This window comes from Doryrhamphus excisus, chromosome 16 (assembly GCF_030265055.1).
Source record: "Doryrhamphus excisus isolate RoL2022-K1 chromosome 16, RoL_Dexc_1.0, whole genome shotgun sequence".
Taxonomy (NCBI): Eukaryota; Metazoa; Chordata; class Actinopteri; order Syngnathiformes; family Syngnathidae; genus Doryrhamphus; species Doryrhamphus excisus.
The window spans coordinates 12466423-12486310 of NC_080481.1; the positions used below are offsets into that span (position 1 = coordinate 12466423).

The 19888-nt window shown below is 40.4% G+C and overlaps 1 protein-coding gene across 1 annotated transcript in view; it reads right to left on the reverse strand.

Annotated features, from left to right (window-relative positions):
* Positions 1-19626, reverse strand: part of LOC131104778 (protein bicaudal D homolog 2-like) — a 32444-nt gene extending 12818 nt beyond the window's left edge. Inside the window, exons 1-2 of the mRNA XM_058052292.1 lie at positions 19094-19626; positions 5173-5385 (exon numbers count right to left, since the gene is read on the reverse strand). Of these exons, the coding sequence (XP_057908275.1) occupies positions 5173-5385; positions 19094-19333 (453 nt within the window). The 5' untranslated portion in view covers positions 19334-19626. The remainder of the gene's footprint in view (positions 1-5172; positions 5386-19093) is intronic.
* Between the last annotated feature and the right edge of the window lie 262 nt (positions 19627-19888).

Here is a 19888-nt window from a genome sequence, read left to right on the forward strand (position 1 = left end):
CACAAAGGGTAGGAAAATTGGCCTGGGCGTCTGGTTGGCCTTGGTACAAAGTAATTTGAAAATTAAATTTTACGATTTTTCATGAAAAACACCTTCTTGGAAAAATAATCTCAGATAAAGCAAAAAGAGAAAAAAAAAACAAAACAACTGACAACAATTCATGAGGGCTATGAAAAATTCCGCGTTAATGGCCGTAACCAATTTATTTAATAAAGTACGTAAATTGTTTTCGGGGGGGATTGATTTGGAATGTGGAAGGAAACCCACGCATGCACGGGGAGAACATGCAAACTCCACACAGAGATGGCTGAGGGTAGAATTGAAGCTGTGAGGCCTGCACACTAACCACTCATCCACCTTGCAGCCACGTTAATTTATTTTAGCATAATTAAAACAGTAGAGATAATGACCCCATAATCAAGCAAGAAAAACAACCAAATGTCCATCCCCAGTCCAGATGGTGATCTATCCAGTTTTATAGAAGCAGATGTTGTAAACCTTATTCAGGTCTCTTCAGGGTGATATGTCACTGGTCTCAGCTGGAGCGTCAGTGCTGTTATTCATTATATGAATACAAACCACAAGTGAACCTGATTAAAAGCCGTCCTCAGCCTGATTACATTGTATGTCAAGGTCGGGACCTTTAACATGAACTCCACATCCTGTGGCACACAGAACCCCCCTAAACGCTGAGAGGGGGGGTTAGATGGCCCTGCTTCCGGACAGAAGGCCAGTTAAGTAACCAGAGAGGCCTTTTGTGTTGTTGTTGGGAATGGACAGAAGAGGCAAGGAAGAATGATCAGCATGTGGTGCTGATTAGATAGCGAGGTGGTCTATAGGTTTATACGCCATAACAGGTGATGTTTTGGCAGCTGCTCACATACCACACACATACAGACAAATGTGCCACTTACAACCACACCCTCCATTCCAAAGCAGTGGTCAAAGAAACAGTATTTACAATAGATTCTAGCCATGGAAGCCATGTTTGATGGAACTCTGTTATACGGTATAGTGCTTATTTATGCATGATAAAGCAGCTGGGTCATTCAGAGACTCTTTCTAGGCCACAGAGTGCTGCAAAATGTCTCTCAAAATCCTTTTACTGGTGAGCGCTTTTAAAAGTCGCGTCTGACTGAGCTGCAGCGCTGTCAAGCGAACCAATAAACCCCATCATAGTGTGATAATGCTCGGCTTGCTTAAATCACCCCAAAGCTTGCCCGTTATTTCTCAATGTGTTTAAGCGGCTATAGGCAAAACGTCAATGGGAAATAGCTCAGTTGCTCACACGCTACAGTGGCAAAGTATTAGGATTAGCATGTGTGTAGATTAGGAACATTTTAGTGCTTTAAAAGCTGTGTTAAAAAGTCTATATTCAATAGCATGCTATTGCTATGCTCTTGATTGGCTCCAAAGAAAAGTGTCGTATTATTGCTATAATAAACACTTAGAGTGTATTTAAAAATGGTCTATATATCTCTGCATCCATGCTGACTTTGCACTCCACAAAAGCACCGCTCCTCTCATTTCATCTTGTTAGCATCTCAGATGACCTTCAGCCCAGTCTCTGAAAGTCTCTCGACTCTCAAAGTGAAGCTCACCCAACTCAAGTATCATAATATTAGAAAGATAATGAAGCTCAAAAGGCTGAAAGCAGATGTACTTTCATATTTCTCTCCACTATAATGTAACCTTTCTCTATTTTGACCATATGCGAAAATGTCACAAAACATGGCTTGTACTTTTCGCATTGTGTAACCGCTAAAAAGTGATGTGTCTTCATGCAATCAAATGTGTTTGTAGGTCATTTGGACAAAAGTGAAGAAACACACACAAGTGTCCATTAGTAAAGTGAATATGTCAGCCTATTAAGAGTGTGTGCTGTTGATTAGGATCCATTGATGCAGCACAGAAGAAACACCCCTTTTGTCATTCAACCCCTCAGGCTTCAATCAAACCTGACACTTTGGTTTCTTTGTGAAAGCTGACAAAAGATGAGACATCTTTTGGGGTTAATGGTACATTCTGCCAGATATAGTATATTTGTGTGACTCTGTCTGGGCTTTAAAGGATAGCAGATAAAGAAAGCAGATTTAGCAGAGCTGGACTGAATGATGTTGACTATCAGCCAACCCACATAACACCTGGAGGGTTTAGTTTCAAGGTTATTACGTTGTTAAGATATATGTACCTGCAAGAAGTTATTATATGCAATTTTGCATATAATACCTTTTACCAAGCAATTTTCTCTTGCTATAATTTTTAAACTCATACTCTATTGTCGTACCCACCAACGGCCCCGAGGCTCCCACAAGACGGGAGGTGATCCGTCATCGACTCTAATGTCACAAGAAATAATAAGACAGAGGACTTCAAAACCCCAAAGCCCTTGAGGAGTCCTGTTACATTTGCTTTACGTCCGATAATAGCAAGCGAGAACAAAGAATGGTTCATTATAAGAGCTCTACTGTGACCTTTTGACAGTGAAGGTAACACACGCAATGTGAAATTCAGCATTTGACAATTGAAATCCAGAGAGAACCTTGTTCCAATGGTCTGCAGATTACCCTTAATCATCAATCTATCCTTGATCCCTTTGCCTTGCTCAACCTTCCACAAGTCAAATCCATGTCAAATCAATCGTGCTTGACATTTGAATGGCTTTCTCATTATGCTGATTGACAGAAGGTGTGCGATGTTAATAGTGCATAGAGTGATGCCGTTGTCGAAAGGACGCACTGAACATACGGTATCAACTGAAAATAACATTCACAGTTCTCCTCTAAGCAACATTTGCAATATGAGGCAGGAAATGTAAATCCCCCCATCACTGTAGGCATAGTCATCTTGTGGCATGCAAATTAATTTAATGAAGTCATGCTTATTAGGGTGCGCCTCCCTAGAATGATACTCGCTCTTTGTGAGGGTTTAATCTTATCGACTGTACCGTAGCGAAGAAATGCGTCTTCTTGGCGCTTGGAGGATAATATTGGATGTCTTGGCATCAGAAACTGCCAGAGATTTATATGTCATGTGTGTAACGTGTGAATATTCAAGCTCTTTCCCTTTTTTATTCTATAATAATTTGGAGTTATTCAGTAATGGCATTCTGTCAATGGTAGACCACCATACACCAATGGAGACAATGCAGTCTAATTTAGCACGGATCCTTTGCTAAAAGACTCATTCCCTTTCTATTGTACCATTTCATCTCCTTTCTTTCTCGCTTCAGCTTCGAGGCTAATTTAAAACCATGGAGACAAAAGCCTCTTTCAGGTTTGGTTACAATGCCAAACTTGGTGCCCATGCCGCCTCCGTTTGCCTGCCACACAAAACTCTGCCAAGCACCCGCAGAATCACCATTACAAGGGTCATTATCTGCCATCGATGGGGCGACTTACAGCTTCAGACACTAACATGTACTCAATTGGAATTGGCTGTGGTTTATGGACAATCATGCTGCACAATGGCCGACATGTTGGCCACCGGCAGAGCACTTGTTGGCTGTCTTGTGCTCTGTAATTAATTATTTGTATTTCAATACAGGCTGATGCATTCAAAGGCAAACATTGTGTCTTTGACACATTTGTATGAAGTCTTGTAGATCTTATTGATTTAGACTACATTGTCAGACACATTGTCAAACCGTTTGGTGAAGCACATCTGTTTCTGCAATGGCCAACATGCACCAACTTGGATGCAAAGCTCAGCAGCAGTTGACCTAATTATAGGGGGACTCAAAAGCTTTTCGGAACTTAAGTCTATGAGAGAGACATGCCATTTTTAAGTCCATCCCTAAGCTGAGTAAGAAACACTGCTGACATCTGTCTCAAGCTACGAATCGCAGAAAACAGCAGTGATTCCCTGCAGCTTTAAGTACACTAAGTTTGTTGGAGTTTTTTTTTTTTTTTAACTCTATCTGCAGCTTACATTGGAATTATCAGTTTGACCTTAAGCATCTGCTCCACTTAAAGATGTGGAATAGTGATGCATTTAAGTAGCACATAGTGACAGGAATGTAGGAGAGTAGAAGGTCATCTTGATGAAACATACTAATGCTTTAAAACTTGATATATATGTTGATACTTGGACATCACAGGAACACTCTAAAGGTGAACACCATCTTCTGCTCTCCTCTTGAGTTTCTTTATCTCCTTTCATCCCTTCAGATGTGCATTCATCACCCACATCATTACACATCACATGACCAAAGCCATGCAAGCCTCTGCACTTGCTCTCTTGTCTACTCTAATGAGGTCATTTGTGAGAGCAAGTAATGGAAGCGATGACGGGGGTCACACATTGTCCAAAGTTGGGCACACACAATAACGGTATGCATCATTAACTCATTCACTACCACAGACGTACACTATGTTACAGTTTTTTCCCCACCCAAATACCCGATCCCAAATAAGTATTTATCCATCGTTTACGTTATTTTGTGCAAGACGCAAAAAGAGGTGATGATGCAACTGCACAATAGAAGAGATCATGTTTGGTGCGGTTTTAAACCATAAAAACGGCCACATTGTGGAAGAAGTACATTTTATAAGAACTCGGCAGGAAGTCAAAAAGCATATAGTCATGTAGCGTGCACACGGGTACGCATTGATGGGACATTTTAATGCATGCACGCACATGTACATATGTGTGCACACACACAGTTCAGTTCCGAATGTGAGAATTAGAAAATGTAAATAAACTGTTTGTGTCTTGTTTATGTCATGGCATAGTTGATGACATATTTTGGTACTACTGCTACCCTTTCATGACCTCAGTGATTTCCCTCAATATGTAATTTGAACTCCACCCTGGGTGGACAATAAAGGGAGAGAACATCACAAAAAGCCCCAGAAGGCAAATTGTTCCTTCAAGCCAGCTCAGTCTACAACAAACAATTAGTCTAGCTCTAGTTTGACAATAACAATAGACAAGGTTATGCAAGGTTATGCAATCTAACCTTAGCTCCTTGTGGCATGGATGACACTGAAAGAATCCGAGAGATGATTGAATGTGGCACTCATGCATCACTGTCAATCTAGTGCAGAGTTGCATTTAAATGAAAAACCCACCTTTTGAATATTTGTTATGTTTCATGGCAGATTCTGACACAGAAAAACGCAGGTCAACATGTACCATTTCAACAAGATATTACATAGAAATGGTTGTCACCTCTCTCATCTCTTGCGAGATGATGCCCAGGCGTTCATTCTCAGACTGGGTGTTAGTGAGAATGTTGCGGGTTTGACGGATCTCATTCTGCAACTCAAGGACTCTTTGCTCGTAGTAGGCCTCCTTCCACGCCGACTCCTGGATAAGAGACTCCTCACGGCTCTCCCCATCCGCTGCCACTTTTCTATGGTTGGAGTGAGCTTGTCCGAAGGCCTGGAAGGTAAAATGACATTTTTAACATTTGAATATATTACTGATCTTCACTATGGCTAAGCTGTGGTGGGGGGGGGGGGGGGGGGGGGGATCACATCACCCTGGAAAGATAATCAGTCCAGCACCATCTGGGCTGCATCATACTGTCCCCACCCCCCCATACCTCACCCCTGCACGTGCACTGTGGTGACAAGACTAATGGGAAAGCGCACGGGAAAAGTAGAGCAGTGGGTCTAAAGACTGGGCGACCATAAGCATTAATGCTCTTAATACCTCAGGAGGGATATCATAGCGGAGTTGGGGAAGGTCGCTAGATATTTGAATTTTATACAGATTAAGTCACTAAACAGGGGCACGTAGGGAAAAGTCCACCTTCTGTTGGGATTATATTATCTTCTGAGAACCTGGAAACCGTTCATTTTGATTTGAATGTTTTGCTCAGAGCAGAATCTAGGTTAGGCTATTCCCTCTCATCATAATCACCTCCTCCCATTTTTAATTCTCCTACTGTGTCATCAGCAGTGATCCAAATCCAAATTCAAGTGCACCACGTAATGTAGAATCACCTGAGCAGGAATCTGACTTTGTTTTTGCAGCCACTTACAGCACTCTGCTACTGAGCGACCTTCCACTCGCACGTGCGCACGTGAGGGATTTTCTCCATTTGACAGAAGACTATTGCATTAATCCCCATAATTCTATCAGAGAAAGAGAAATCTGGGGAAAATGATATCAAGTCAGACTGACCTACTTTTGAGACTTTGCAGACAAACGTGAGAATGTGTGCTACTGGTTTACTGGGTTATTGTACAGTGCAAGGATTTGTACGATAAACTGTTGGATTTTGGTTTATGATATCTTAAGAGCTTTATAGTCAACCAAAATGCCTAATTCATATTCATACTATCTACAATTGTGTGAGTGTAGTAGCAGGTTTTTAACCTAGTGGATCAGTATGTTTGTAAATATGGGTCACATGTCTGAAGTGAAACCAGTTTGTCAATTCAAATCACCAAGACTATATGTTGATTTCATTTAAATTGGGTTTTCCTTAGGCATTCTGTTGGAAAATTAGGTGGAAATAAGCAATGTGGTGTTGGACTAATCCTTCTATCAGACAGACAAATCAACACTGGCCAAAACAACCTCCTTCCGCCAATGAAAATAATGGATTAGTCTTGGAAGGCTATTGCAAGGAAGAGCTTTTCTCCTTAAGTCATGCTGGCGACTACCTGGCCAATGGGAATTTGGTCAAAACAGGAGCCTATCAACCAGTCAACTGACCAAAGGACATTGGAATTGGCAACAACATATAGCACAAGCAGGAGCTATTTGCATTTATACAAAAGAAACAACAGAAAATGTCCAATTATGTGAGCCATTATGGATTTATCGTTAGGGGTTATCCACACAAAAATGACCGTCTCATCGTTTCTGTATCCACTGCTGTTTTAAAACAATGACGTCAGCGACCCATCGCTGTCACATGACCAGAAGTGAGCTTTGACGACAATCCAACATAATATCTGAATATTTTGAGTGTTGTAGTAGACATTCCGTTGTGTATTTTTTTGTCTTCTATTCCCGAAATGCCACACATGGAATTCCACTTTGCCGTAAGTCTAAACAAGCCTTAGCAAGTGGAAGACGTTGACTTATGTGCGTGTCATGTCTGTTCCCAGCGCCACATGTTGGTGTGCCTTCTGTTTTATATCATGTGGACTTAAACACAAATCTCTGCTTTGAGGAGAAAAAAACACAAATCATCAATCAGCAGGAGATTTTTGGAAATTATGTCCCATGGATTAAACAAATCAAGGAAATCCCATCCGTATATATTGCTATTGCATGTGGATACCGAGTGAACATGTGAGCTCCCCAAGACAAAAACCTACTTACCCCGAGGCCTCTAATCTCAGCACCCAAGCATGGGTTTAGGTTAGGGAGGGTAACTTTGGGACGCACGCCACCAAGCCTCTAATCTCACAGAGATCTGCCTCCCCAATTTAATATTCATCTTTATCTTGCCATATGCTACAGTTTTACATTGGACATGTGAGTATGGATTATTAATCTCTTGTAAAGCTAATCAACGGCCGCTGTGTAGTCTAGTCCGGATTTCCCCCTCAAAGAATACCACATCAAACATAATGACCCGACAGAACAGACGGTCATATCCCCTCGACACAAACTCATGTCTGATTCCAGATGAGTGCATACATCATGGGGTGAGGTTAGATGCCCTGCTGGGCTGGTTTTTACATAAATAGCATTTCTAACCAAAAAACAGAACTAAAGAAGCCTTTTGGTTAAAGGTAGAAAAAGTCCAGTATCCTTTAATTCATCGTTTTATGGATTACCGTGAAATGGATGACTGGGAATGCACATAGAGGGCAGGTTTCAATTGTCTGCATTGTTAAAGTAGCGCGTGATAAATACGTGCTGTACTTTGTCGTTTAATTCAAACAGCAACCCATAGGTTGCTACAACAGCGATGGGCAATTCTTCAAATTTACAAAGGCGTATTGTTCAGAACATGTTGGAACAAGTTCTGGAGGTGGCGGCTCCGTAATGAATATGAGATGAGACCATCTAATACCGTGACTTCTGCTCCCAAATAATTGCGAGACATTCCTGAAGTTCAATACCTAACGTAAAGAGGGAGGGAAATAATTATGAGGGAATGCAGTATACAGTGTCAATCCTCCTCTAATCCACTGACTTGTAAGTATAAGGGAATTTGACCTTGGGTCTCACCCTACATCAATAATGCAGTCAAACTAAAATATATGCAATATATAAATATTTTAATTCCTCTTTCACTGGTAACCTGGAGTAAAGGCGTGAAGTGGGGGGCAGAGTGTCTCCAGAGATATAATTACTGAAGGCCCTTTGAAGAGGAGACCAATACTAGGTTGCATGTGCAATAAAAAGTCTTGGGTTTGAACAAGACGTACAGAGAATTTCAATCAATGCAACAGCAGCATTCACCACTTATCCTAACGAAAGTCGCAGGGGTGCTGGAGCCTATCCCAGCTGTCTTCCGGAAAGAGGCGGGGTACACCCCGGACTGGTCGCCAGCCAATCACAGGGCACATATAGACAAACAACCATTCACACTCACATTCATACATATGGACAATTTGGAGTCGCCAATTAACCTAGCATGTTTTTGGAATGTGGGAGGAAACCGGAGTACCCGGAGAAAACCCACGCATGCACGGGGAGAACATGCAAACATATAGGCTGAGGGTGGAATTGAACTTGGGTTTCCTAGCTGTGAGACCTGTGTGCTAACCACTCGGTTCGACATGCAGCTCAATAACTAATATATTCATTCATTAATTTTCTACTGCTTATCCTCACGAGGGTCATGGGGGAAGCTGGAGCCTATCCCAGCTGTCTTCCGGCAAGAGGCGGGGTACACCCCAGACTGGTCGCTAGCCAATCACATGGCACAAATAATAGACAAACAACCATTCACACTCACATTCATACCTATGGGAAATTTGGAGTCGCCAATTAACCTAGCATGTTTTTGGAATGTGGGAGAAAACCCACGAATGCATGAGGAGAACATGCAAACTCCACACAGAGATGGCCGAGGGTGGAATTGAACTCGGGTTTCCTAGCTGTGAGGCCTTTGCGCTAACCACTGCGCTCGGCTGCTGTGCTGAAGATTATCATTTATATGGCAAATAATATATATATATATTGCAATATTGATTGTAGGCCCTATCACCCATTCCTAATGTCCACAAAGCAAACTACACAAGTAAAGGCAATAACAGAAAACCAGTGAGTGTAAAGGTGTTAAATTAAAGACTATAAATGTGGAAAAAAGCCCATTTAGTATGTTTTGTGATGGAGAAAAATAACATGTTGGACACAGACTGATCAAAAACTAAGATTTCTTGGTGGCTCCTGCCACCAGAGAAAAATGAAATACCCAAGCCTTGAGATGTAGACATGTGATACCACAATAGACATGACCAGACTCGGCATGAGTATGAGAGGGTTTCGCTTTCTTGCGACATTCATCTTGCTATGACATCAAGTCATTTTGACATTTACATAGTGAGACCACTCTGTGCTATAGTAGTTTTTCAGTGAATACTAAGGGACAGAATTGGGTGCTTCACTGAATGAGGCTGTGGAGGAAGAACAGCAGAGCAGGAAGGAAGGAAAAAAAAATAGGCACAACACTGAATGGAATCTCCTGCCTCGTGAATCACAGCTCACGTGGAGTCTGAATTTGTGATGATAAACAGGAACGCCAGCGTCCTCCCACTTTCTTCCTGTGTCTCCAATTCCACTCACGGGCTAATGAACACCACTGCTCCGAGATATGTGGCATTTTTATGTTTAGCTGACCAATGGTGCATTACACAGTTCTTTTATGGGCACATGGTTAAAAGGCATCCGGAGAAGTGGTGCATTCTTACAACACACACCCATGACCCAGCACTGCAGGCTGAGTATGTATTGTTTTTATTGTGACAACATGGTTTTTGCGAGGAATGCACACCATGTCACGTGCGGCCGTGCGCGGGCAGGAGTTAACTCAATTTACTGCCAGTTACTGATTAGTGCATGCAATGCCAAGACCAATGACACTCCTCTAATGAGTAACAGAGAAGCTAATGATTGCTTTAGACTTTACTCTTCAGTAGCCATCTGCAGAGATGGTTTCATGAAGTAGAATTTAAAAAAAAAAAAAGAAAAATGGAGGTAAAAATGAGAGAGCCTGAGATATTAGCTGTTCCCTGGCAAGGCACCACTGTGAATTACTGCAGAGCCCAGAACTGCAGGGCTATGATTCACACATCACACATGCGCATACACGTACATCCCATTTTTAGTTTCCTAGTGTGCCCTGCAGTCAACCAGACTGCAGCACCTGGCGCTCAGACTATGTTAAGACTTGCTCTCATTTTTATATGGAAGAGTTCTACTTGAAAGCAACTCATTTTGTCAACAAATCGAGTGGAAAAACAGAAAGTTTGAAGATTTATGCTTCCTTGAAAGCAAAAAAACATCGAAAAAGCGGAGTTCCTCTGGACTAGGAAAAAGAGAAAGCCATAAGAAATGGTGTACGTATCAGTACGTTTACATGCCTGCCTCAAAAGATAAAAAAACGTCAAGCATTTCTGGTCTTTAATCATCCAATATTTAAATACATACATAGCGAAATACAAGGATGAAGAGTCTTGAACCAGTCATGATGTGCTATATATATCACTATATTGACACTTACTATGGTACCCATTATGTCATTGGATGGTCATATCACGTCGTACTTCGGTACGAGGTATATTATTAAAAGAAAAACAAATAAAAAAACCTTAAACTGTATTATGGAAAGCAGGAAGTGAACAAATGTAACAGTTACTGATTGTAAAAGTACCAGATGGAGGGGTAGGATTTAATAAGCTTTGCTTCTTCCTAGGCGGCACGGCGGTCGAGTGGTTAGCGCGCAGACCTCACAGCTAGGAGACCAGGGTTCAATTCCACCCTCAGCCATCTCTGTGTGAAGTTTGCATGTTCTCCCCGTTCATGCGTGGGTTTTCTCCGGGTACTCCGGTTTCCTCCCACATTCCAAAAACATGCTAGGTTAATTGGCCACTCCAATGAATGTGAGTGTGAATGGTTGTTTGTCTATATGTGCCCTGTGATTGGCTGGCGATCAGTCCAGCGTGTACCCTGCCTCTCGCCCGAAGACAGCTGGGATAGGCTCCAGCAGCATTGTGAGGAAAAGCGGTAGAAAATGAATGAATGCTTCTTCCTACTCCTTTTGGACATGTGGAACTGTGAACTGATTATGTGATGCATTCAATTGTAATCTGATGCATGTTCAAATGGAATAAAACCATTACCATTACCATTAAGGCATACAAAACAATAGCCCGTTTTTTGGGGGGATTGATTTCTTAGCTTCGGTTCATGTCTTTGCATGTCTTTGCCTTTGCAATTAAATATGAATGAAACCCTGAGAAGGGATGAAATTACAGTACAAGGAAGAGCAAAGCTCCTTTGAAACCAGTGTGCCTAGTGATTGACGACCAATGTGCTCAGATTAGAACTCTATACAAATAAAAAAAAAAAAAGATTCATTTTTACACATGTCAAAAAAAGCTCTTACTAATTTAACCTTGATCAGAAAATACTTCAATGTAATTATCACAATGGTGTAAAATGGACTCCATAACTGTAACCCCTGGACGGCATCTTAGGCATTTGTGTTCACGTGTGCGATAAATCTGTATTTCTCACACGTGTGTGAGGAAGATATTCAAAGCCATTATAGAGTCTTGAGTCAGCCTGAAAGATGTGACATGTGTGTTCACATCTTAGCTCCTCTGTCATTACGGTGTAAAAACAGTCATTATAATTCAAGACCTATGGATCTGAAGGGTTTATTTACCTTCAACTGCATAGTGTTTAAGTTGATGATAACTCGTAAATGTATACATAAACTTGTGTTTCTTGTTTCCAATGTCTTATGATATGATAATGAGCCAAGCTTTTGCATTATTTCATCACTAGGGCCAAGCTTTATTTTATTTATTCATTATTTTATCACTAGGAAGCATGTGTTTGTGTTTTTTTGTGTTGATAGTATATCGGTGCATGCCAGTATCTCAATGATTTGTGATGCAAAATCTGCCTTATCTCATCTGCTTCAGTTTTGTTCTGATGGGAATACCCAAGTCCACGCACCCAAACCCCAGGGGAACTACCGTCGCCATGGCTGCTACGCCAATTACAATGACAGAGTGAGAGGCGGTCAGGACAGGGAGGTGTTGACGGGTGCACAGATGGCTGTTTTTAGGGCTCAGCTTCCACAGATTCCGTTCCTTCCGTTGTTCTTGCAAACATCTACACTCCATCTATGCTGATATTTAAACAAAGAGCATTCAGACACGTTCAGAATAAGTAAACTGGAGAGGCGAACTAGTCCAAAAAAATAAAGATATGTTCGGTTCCCTTGAAAGCACCAGTCAAGCCAGCTGATGGAGAAACCATTGTTCTGTACTCTGAAAAAGCTGTTTCCCACGGGAGCCCCCCCCTGCATTGAGTGGCGCCCTTCCATTCCACACATCATCCACCTCATTCTGTCTACAATCGCCATTTCTGAAGAACCCCTGAGGGTCTGGCAACGATCCATCTAAAAACCCCTCCACTCATTCATCTCTCAATCCAAAAACTTGTTTTTACTGTGAAACCAAAAGTTCCTCTCCTCTCACATTTTTAGTATGTCAATTTTTCCCATGAGTTGGGGTTTCAAAGCAGAGGCTACATGTGTCTTGGGAACAACATGCTGTGATAACAGAACCAGACTCACTAGTCTATTTATAAAACAGGAGTCTGGGGAAAGGAAGGAAGGTAGCACTGGGAAGGAATGGAGATACCACTGTTCTCTAATTGTATGATGGTGTAAAAGGGGCAACCCTTTGAATTAAAAATTTAAAAAACACATGTATTTCTAACTATAAAATAGAGTTGTCTATATTGCACTCAATAAAAGTTCAAGTAAGTTCATAGTGGCATTGCATTAGCAGTCCTGTAAACAAAGGAAGTGTATCAAAATGGGTGTTGACTTCCTCCATGTTGTGGAGGTGACTTCACTGCTACATTTCATGTGATCATTTCCTGTGATCCATTTGAAGATATCCAACATGATTCACATGAGACCTTCCACATAAACAGGATGTGGTTTAAGGAGCAAGGGGCAAAGTGGAGACAATATTTCAAAATAAGCCCCTCTACCTGCCCACACGCACAACCAAAACTTTTAATTATTATTACAGTAAACCTCGGATATATCGGATTCAATTTTTCCCACTGGTTTTGTCCGATATAAGCGAAATCCGTTATATGCATATACCGGAAAATGTCCGTTTTACGCGTAAATCGGATTTTATCCGTTATAAAAAGGCACTTCCTTGACTATGTTTCCAATGTACCCGGACGCGCAGGCAACGCTGCAAACGACGTCGTATAGCGGCCTGTCACGATTCTGCGAATCGGAGCGCCACGATGCGGCCATCCGATATATGCGAGGGAAATTTAATGGAAATGCATTGGAACGGGACTGGAGATTTTGTCCGAAATAGGCGAAATCCATTATAAAAAATCCGATATATGCAATGAATTTTTATTGGAAATGCATTACAGAAAAATTGGTTCTTTTTTATCTGTCCGTTGTGAGCGAATTTCCGATATATCCGAGTCCGATATATCCAAGGTTTACTGTATTTATTCTAAATTATTTAAATTATTTGTACAAATTACTGTTTACGCTGTACATTGTTCATATTTGATGTCATCTATTTATTCTCCACATTATTATTTATTATTACACAGGAGCCAGGCAACGACAATGTCGTTGGCAATTTCACTGCTGTGTTATTGTGCAATGACAATAAAGAAAGTCTATGTCTAGTCTATGTCTACTTTACTTGACAAAAAGATTGTTGTTCTACTTTGTATGTATAATATAAACATATTTCTGTCCTCTTACTGTAATAGGTGCTTCCATCCCCGGAGCAAATTATTATCAATAGGGCACTACAGAAATAAAAATGACTTTATACTAAAAGAAGCTAAAATACGGGTCAGAAGCTAATACATCACACACACAAGGCTTGCCATCATTTCTGACTGCATACTGTGGCAAAAGAAATAAAAGCCACATTTCTTCTGGAGACCTTAGTAATAATGGAGGCGAGGCTCAAAACACTCAGATAAAAGCATGTGCTCTTCCCACATTCCAGGCTGATTCATCTGTTTATATAAGACACAAACTTATGACTTAACATAGCCTAAACTGAACTAGGAAAGATAAGAAAACATAAAGAAAAACATCTTTCATGTCACTGTTGTGTAACATTCCGAGTTATAAAATTAAGAGAATATACTGTGATGTGAAAATAACATACTGTACATCGGACACAAAGCATCTCTTTGATTCTTTGGCTCGGTCACATGTCTGACAGGGAAATGTATTGTAGCACAGCCTTTTTGATGACCTCATCGCCTGCTTTTAGACCTCACTAGTCTGTGGTAATTGGATTACGCACCGGTTGAACCATCCTCCGCTGTTATTGTTTCTGTACTTCTCAAAATTGACTTCTGCAAAAATGCATTCAATGACAAGAGGATGTGACATTTCAGGATTTAATTTTTTAAAATTCATTTTGGATTAGATAAAATATTTGGTGTGACAATTTGACAAAGCATTTTGATTCTTCTTAATAGGAGACAAATAATATCTAGGAAATACCATGTTTCATTTAGGGAAACCATGTTTATTCTAGGGCTGCTAACCTATGATTATTTGAAAACCGATTAATCTGTCTATTTTTAGATTAATCGATAAATCCGATTTTTTTAAACATTTTTAATTTCCACCTTTTTATTCAGAAATAAAATATTTGAAATGACATAGAAAATAAAGTGCACAAACACCAGGTTACCACTTTAAAATAATGTTAAATAATTTAAAAAACTCAATGTATAACATATCAGAAAAATGCAAATGAGGCAAAAAAGCCCTTTTCCAAAGTCACAGCTGATATGTATGAATATCTTATTTTGGCTAAAACACAAAGATAATCGGTCAGCTTTCATGGATGACTGAGGAAATGTAAAAATGTTCACATTTGAGAGGCTGCAAATTGACATATTTAAATTAAAAAAAAAACATTGAATCAATTACCAACATAGTTGTTCATAATTGGGTATCGATTAACCATCGATTAATCCATTAACTGTTGTTGCTGGAGTTTATTCCCTTATGTTTACAATTAGGGGTGTCCCGATAAAACTTTTTCATTTCCTATCCAACATTGCAGCCTTGAATATCGGTACAGATATGAAGCCTGTGTCTGAACTGTAGACGGGTGCTGATGGTATTTTATCTATCAGCATTAAAGACAAAAGCTCTTAAAATCATTAAGGATTAGCAGTGGGTCATTTTACCTAAAATGGGCGGAATGATTCCCTCATTACTTTGCAATAACATATGGTTGCCTGTCCATGATCCAGAAGCTAGTGGTATTGCGGATTGAAACACCCCCCCGGAAGGAAATTCAGACTTAGACCGAATCAGGTTAAACACAATATATGGGTAGTCCTGATGATGATTCCGAAAACTTTATTGAGGCTGGTGAGCAGAAGGATTTGTTTACAGGATTTGTTTTTGTCTGGGCAGGGAAAAAACGTCCTGGCAAAGCCAGCCTTTACAAGTCACCTCTCTACAGCACGCTGGAGAGGTTGCGGAGACCGGGTGGGCCTGGCAGATGCCCAGTCCCCAGTAAACCCTGCATAGTAGTGGGGATTCATCCTCTTATGCCCCGAGGGGAGGGGATTTGGTTCTTTATTTAGTGCCATTTAGAATAGATTACCCCTAAAGTGCAGACTTGTGGTCCAGAATGGATAAAAGGGATAACCAAAATACCCAAAACAATACTGAAAGTTCTAGCACTTCCTAGGACTACATATTGAAAGGCTATAGAGAAACACTGAGATTGTTTGCGACAAGCTAAAAAAAATGCAAACTAATCAGATGCACCACATTGACTTGACATTTATGACACCAGATGAGTTTTATGTCCATATGTGTTATTATTATCGACATCCAAATCACAATGAAAATCCGAATCAGAGACCTGAGAGTCACACTAGATATCATTGTTCAAGAACAATGACGTATGTGTTGGAATCCTTTCAAATCTACACACAATGGGTCGCCGCTTTCAACCTCTTGCTTTGTCATAAACTGTTCTGCTGGCATTGAACGCGCTTCTACATCCGTGACACCCAAGACCTGTTAACCCCGTAGAGCTCACACACACACAAAAAAGCCACAGGACTGAGCACATAACCTCAACATTTACTGAGCTGAGCAATGTTTAGGGTCCTGATTGTCCACTTAAATTCCACAATGCAGATGAACAAGGGTCTCTCTCTGCTTGTGACTGAACAGAGTCAGCATTCCATTGATTTTCTCTTGGAGATTAATAAAGTATCAATCTATCTTGAGGGGTTGACAGCCTCATCTACTGAACAACATGACGGTTTTGATGTCTTGATCAATAATTGGTTCTATCTTGGCTGACTACCTGTGCATACTGGACCTACTGCCATAAGGCTAACATGGTGATAAATGGCTGACCAGAATAATGATGCAAAATATACATCCAAATATGTTAACGTCCAATACCCAGTTGAAACATCTCATGCATATCTACTTTTCTGTCTGCCAATGATAAGATCCCTTGGCACTCGCCAATCAACACTCTACAAAGCAATGTGGACGCTCATGTTCAGGCAATAGGCACTGTGCTGTTACTAAGCAACGCCACGGTACAGAATTCCTCCAATGCCCAGCCTGGGGAGTAGTGTAAATGTGGGGGTGGAAATATTAGCGCACTATCTACACAAGATAAGAACACACAAACCAACTTGATGGAAATGGATATTTGCACGCTGTAAGAAGAATTATGCCCCAAAAAATAGAGAGAAGAGTACATCTTGGTTGTTAGGTCTCTGGGAATAAAATAAATGAATAATTATAAGGTGTTTGTGGCATTTATGCATGCCATCAAGCAAGAAGAGGGGTGCTTGGGAACAGTCAAGCATCACTACTATCAGTGTAAGTAGTAAATACCAAAAAAAAACAGATGTTAACATATGTCAAACACCATGCTTGGTGATGTTATTGCACATGTAGCACATCTTGTGTTTGCTCATTATTGTCTCTGGTTCGTCAACAAACAATAAAGAGAATGTCAAGTAGGATAGGCGAGGACTGTGTTTGTATTTGTTGGGAGATAACATCACTTGTGTCCTTCATACAAGCCGCTGCTGTTAGGCTTGGGGGTGGAGGATGGAGTAGTTGTGGAAATAAAGGACAGACATCTGATTAGTACGGTAATCTGCCACCAGCAGCTCTGGCTAAGAATTGACTTTATAATTGTTGGCTCTGATATATTAATTGTTCGACATGGATATTTTGCATGTAAAAACACAGCAAAGAGAAAAAGCATGGAGGAGTGTAGCATGCAGAGGTTTATATTTGTAAATATATTGTTATTTTTATGTGAAACAACCGTTTTTGCGTTGTTTATATTATGGTATACAGTAGTTGTTGAGATGTTTGAGGTGTCACAAAAGCAAAAAAATTGTGTCAAAGTCAAGGTTATGCTTGAAATTTATCTTTTCATTTAAAAAAAAAGCTCGGACATATTAATTGTTCGGCATGGATATTTTGCATGTAAAAACACAGCAAAGAGAAAAAGCATGGAGGAGTGTAGCATGCAGAGGTTTATATTTGTAAATATATTGTTATTTTTATGTGAAACAACCGTTTTTGTGTTGTTTATATTATGGTATACAGTAGTTGTTGAGATGTTTGAGCTGTCACAAAAGCAAAAAAATTGTGTCAAAGTCAAGGTTATGCTTGAAATTTATCTTTTCATTTTAAAAAAAAAAGCAGTTTTTCTCCTTTTTTTGTTGGGAAATTATATTTTCTTGAAACCTACCTATGTTCTACTGCTGGAAAAAGGTACAAACTTTTTCTTTCTGATGAAAAACAAGAGTTCTAATCTTTCTTTTGGTATGGTCTATGCATGTTTATATAGCCATAGAACAAAAATAATACTGTGTGTGCCTTGAAAAATCTGTCAAAATTGTGTAAAACAGCCGGTAATGAAGGAGCTAGGATTGAATGAGTTAATTTTGAATTTGCAGATTTGTTTTTTGGATTCAAACTAAAATGTTTCTGCACAAAAACTCGACAGATGATCAGATTTTTTTTTTTACCATTGAACCATCTGTCAGTAGTCTGGTATGACTGTGCAGTAAAAGCAGGATATGACAACCACAAACTACCCTGAGTCAGTGACAGGAATGTGCATGTTTTTCCACGACTAGCATGCTACTCTAAAAGTAACATTTTGTGTCTCCACAATTGAATAAAGTGCAGACAATTGGACACAGTGTGAAGAGAAGGGTGGGAATTAGTCCGGCCACTGTTCAGAAACAGACACCTCCTTTATGGGTCTCCCTATAGCTAAACTCCAGCTGTCACATTCTTCCCATTCCCGAAGGATTGTAACGAAAACTGTCTTCCTCTAGTCTCCTCTTCCTCATTCTGTTCTCTTCTGGGCGGGAAGTTTTCAAAATTCAAACTTACTCCGCCCCCCCTTGCAACAGAAACTGGTCATTCTTGTTACCAGAACAACTTTTTTGTTGTATGTATACATTTTGAATGTGTTTTTTTTAATCCCTTTGTGTTATTTGTTTTAAATAAATCTGAAATATGGTGCTGACAACACATGAAAATAGGGCACAAAACACACACAAGCACAAGGCCTTGGTTAGCCGTGACCAACATGTCAAGAAGAAGAGGCATGAATTAATAAAGGTGGCAGTGCAATGGGGATACCCTGCATAAAAAAAGGGGGGGGGGGGGGGGGGTTGGGTGTGGAGAAGCCCATCCTCATCCTGACCTTGCAGCATCATAGACATGATGGTTGAAAAGCCATAGTAGAAACATATTAACATATTAAAAAAGCCTATACAACGACAAAGAAATGTATATTGTCTTATAAGATATATATATAGTAAGAGCATGATTAGATTCAATTCGATGCTAGTTGACTAAAATCATTAAATATACAAAATGTGAGATTATTTTTACCTCTTTGAGTTGGTCGAGCTCCTGTCTTACGCCTTCATACTCAATCTCCAGGTCATCGTACTGCTGTTTGAGCTGCTGCTTTTCCTCCAGCACCGCAAGCCCATACTCAGCCGCTTGGATCTTCTCGTTGGTGGTCTCGCTCAGCTCCCGGGAGAGGCGCTCGATCTCGGCCCGCATCCACTCCGGACCGGCCTGTAGGAGAAGTAAACGATCGGGGTAGCCCTGGTCTTCCACGGACATTGTCGCTACAGATGAAGCCGACGAGCCGACCAAGCTGGCCTGAGTCAAGAGGGATGCGGTGCGTCTTCAAGAAATGTAACCTTGAAGAACAGGAGCTTGCTCAAATTCGTCTGTATTTGAATTGCATGATTGTTACGTTTGGCTTTTTTTTGTTGCTGGTCTTGCGTCTTTGGTCATGTAGATGACTTCTTTCAAATCCCTCAAAGGATGTACGCCGTAGCCTCTTAGAATATCTTCATCGTTTTTTTGGTCTGAGGCTTGCTTCGCCCCCTCCGCCGGCTTGTAAAAGCTATTGCGCGAAGTAGGAGGGTACAAATTGTGACGACACGGAAAACGGATAAACTATTTATTTTGCTTACTTTCACAATAAAGTACACATAAATATAATATATTATTTTGCTGTTTTTCTATGGCCACATTTGATTTTTTTAGATATTGCAATGATAATGAAATGCGAATAATATGTGCAGTGCAAACATTTATTATTCAATTATCGAAATGAAAACGATATAATTTTATTTTGAAGACACAAATGACGAACTTCCGCCATCTGCT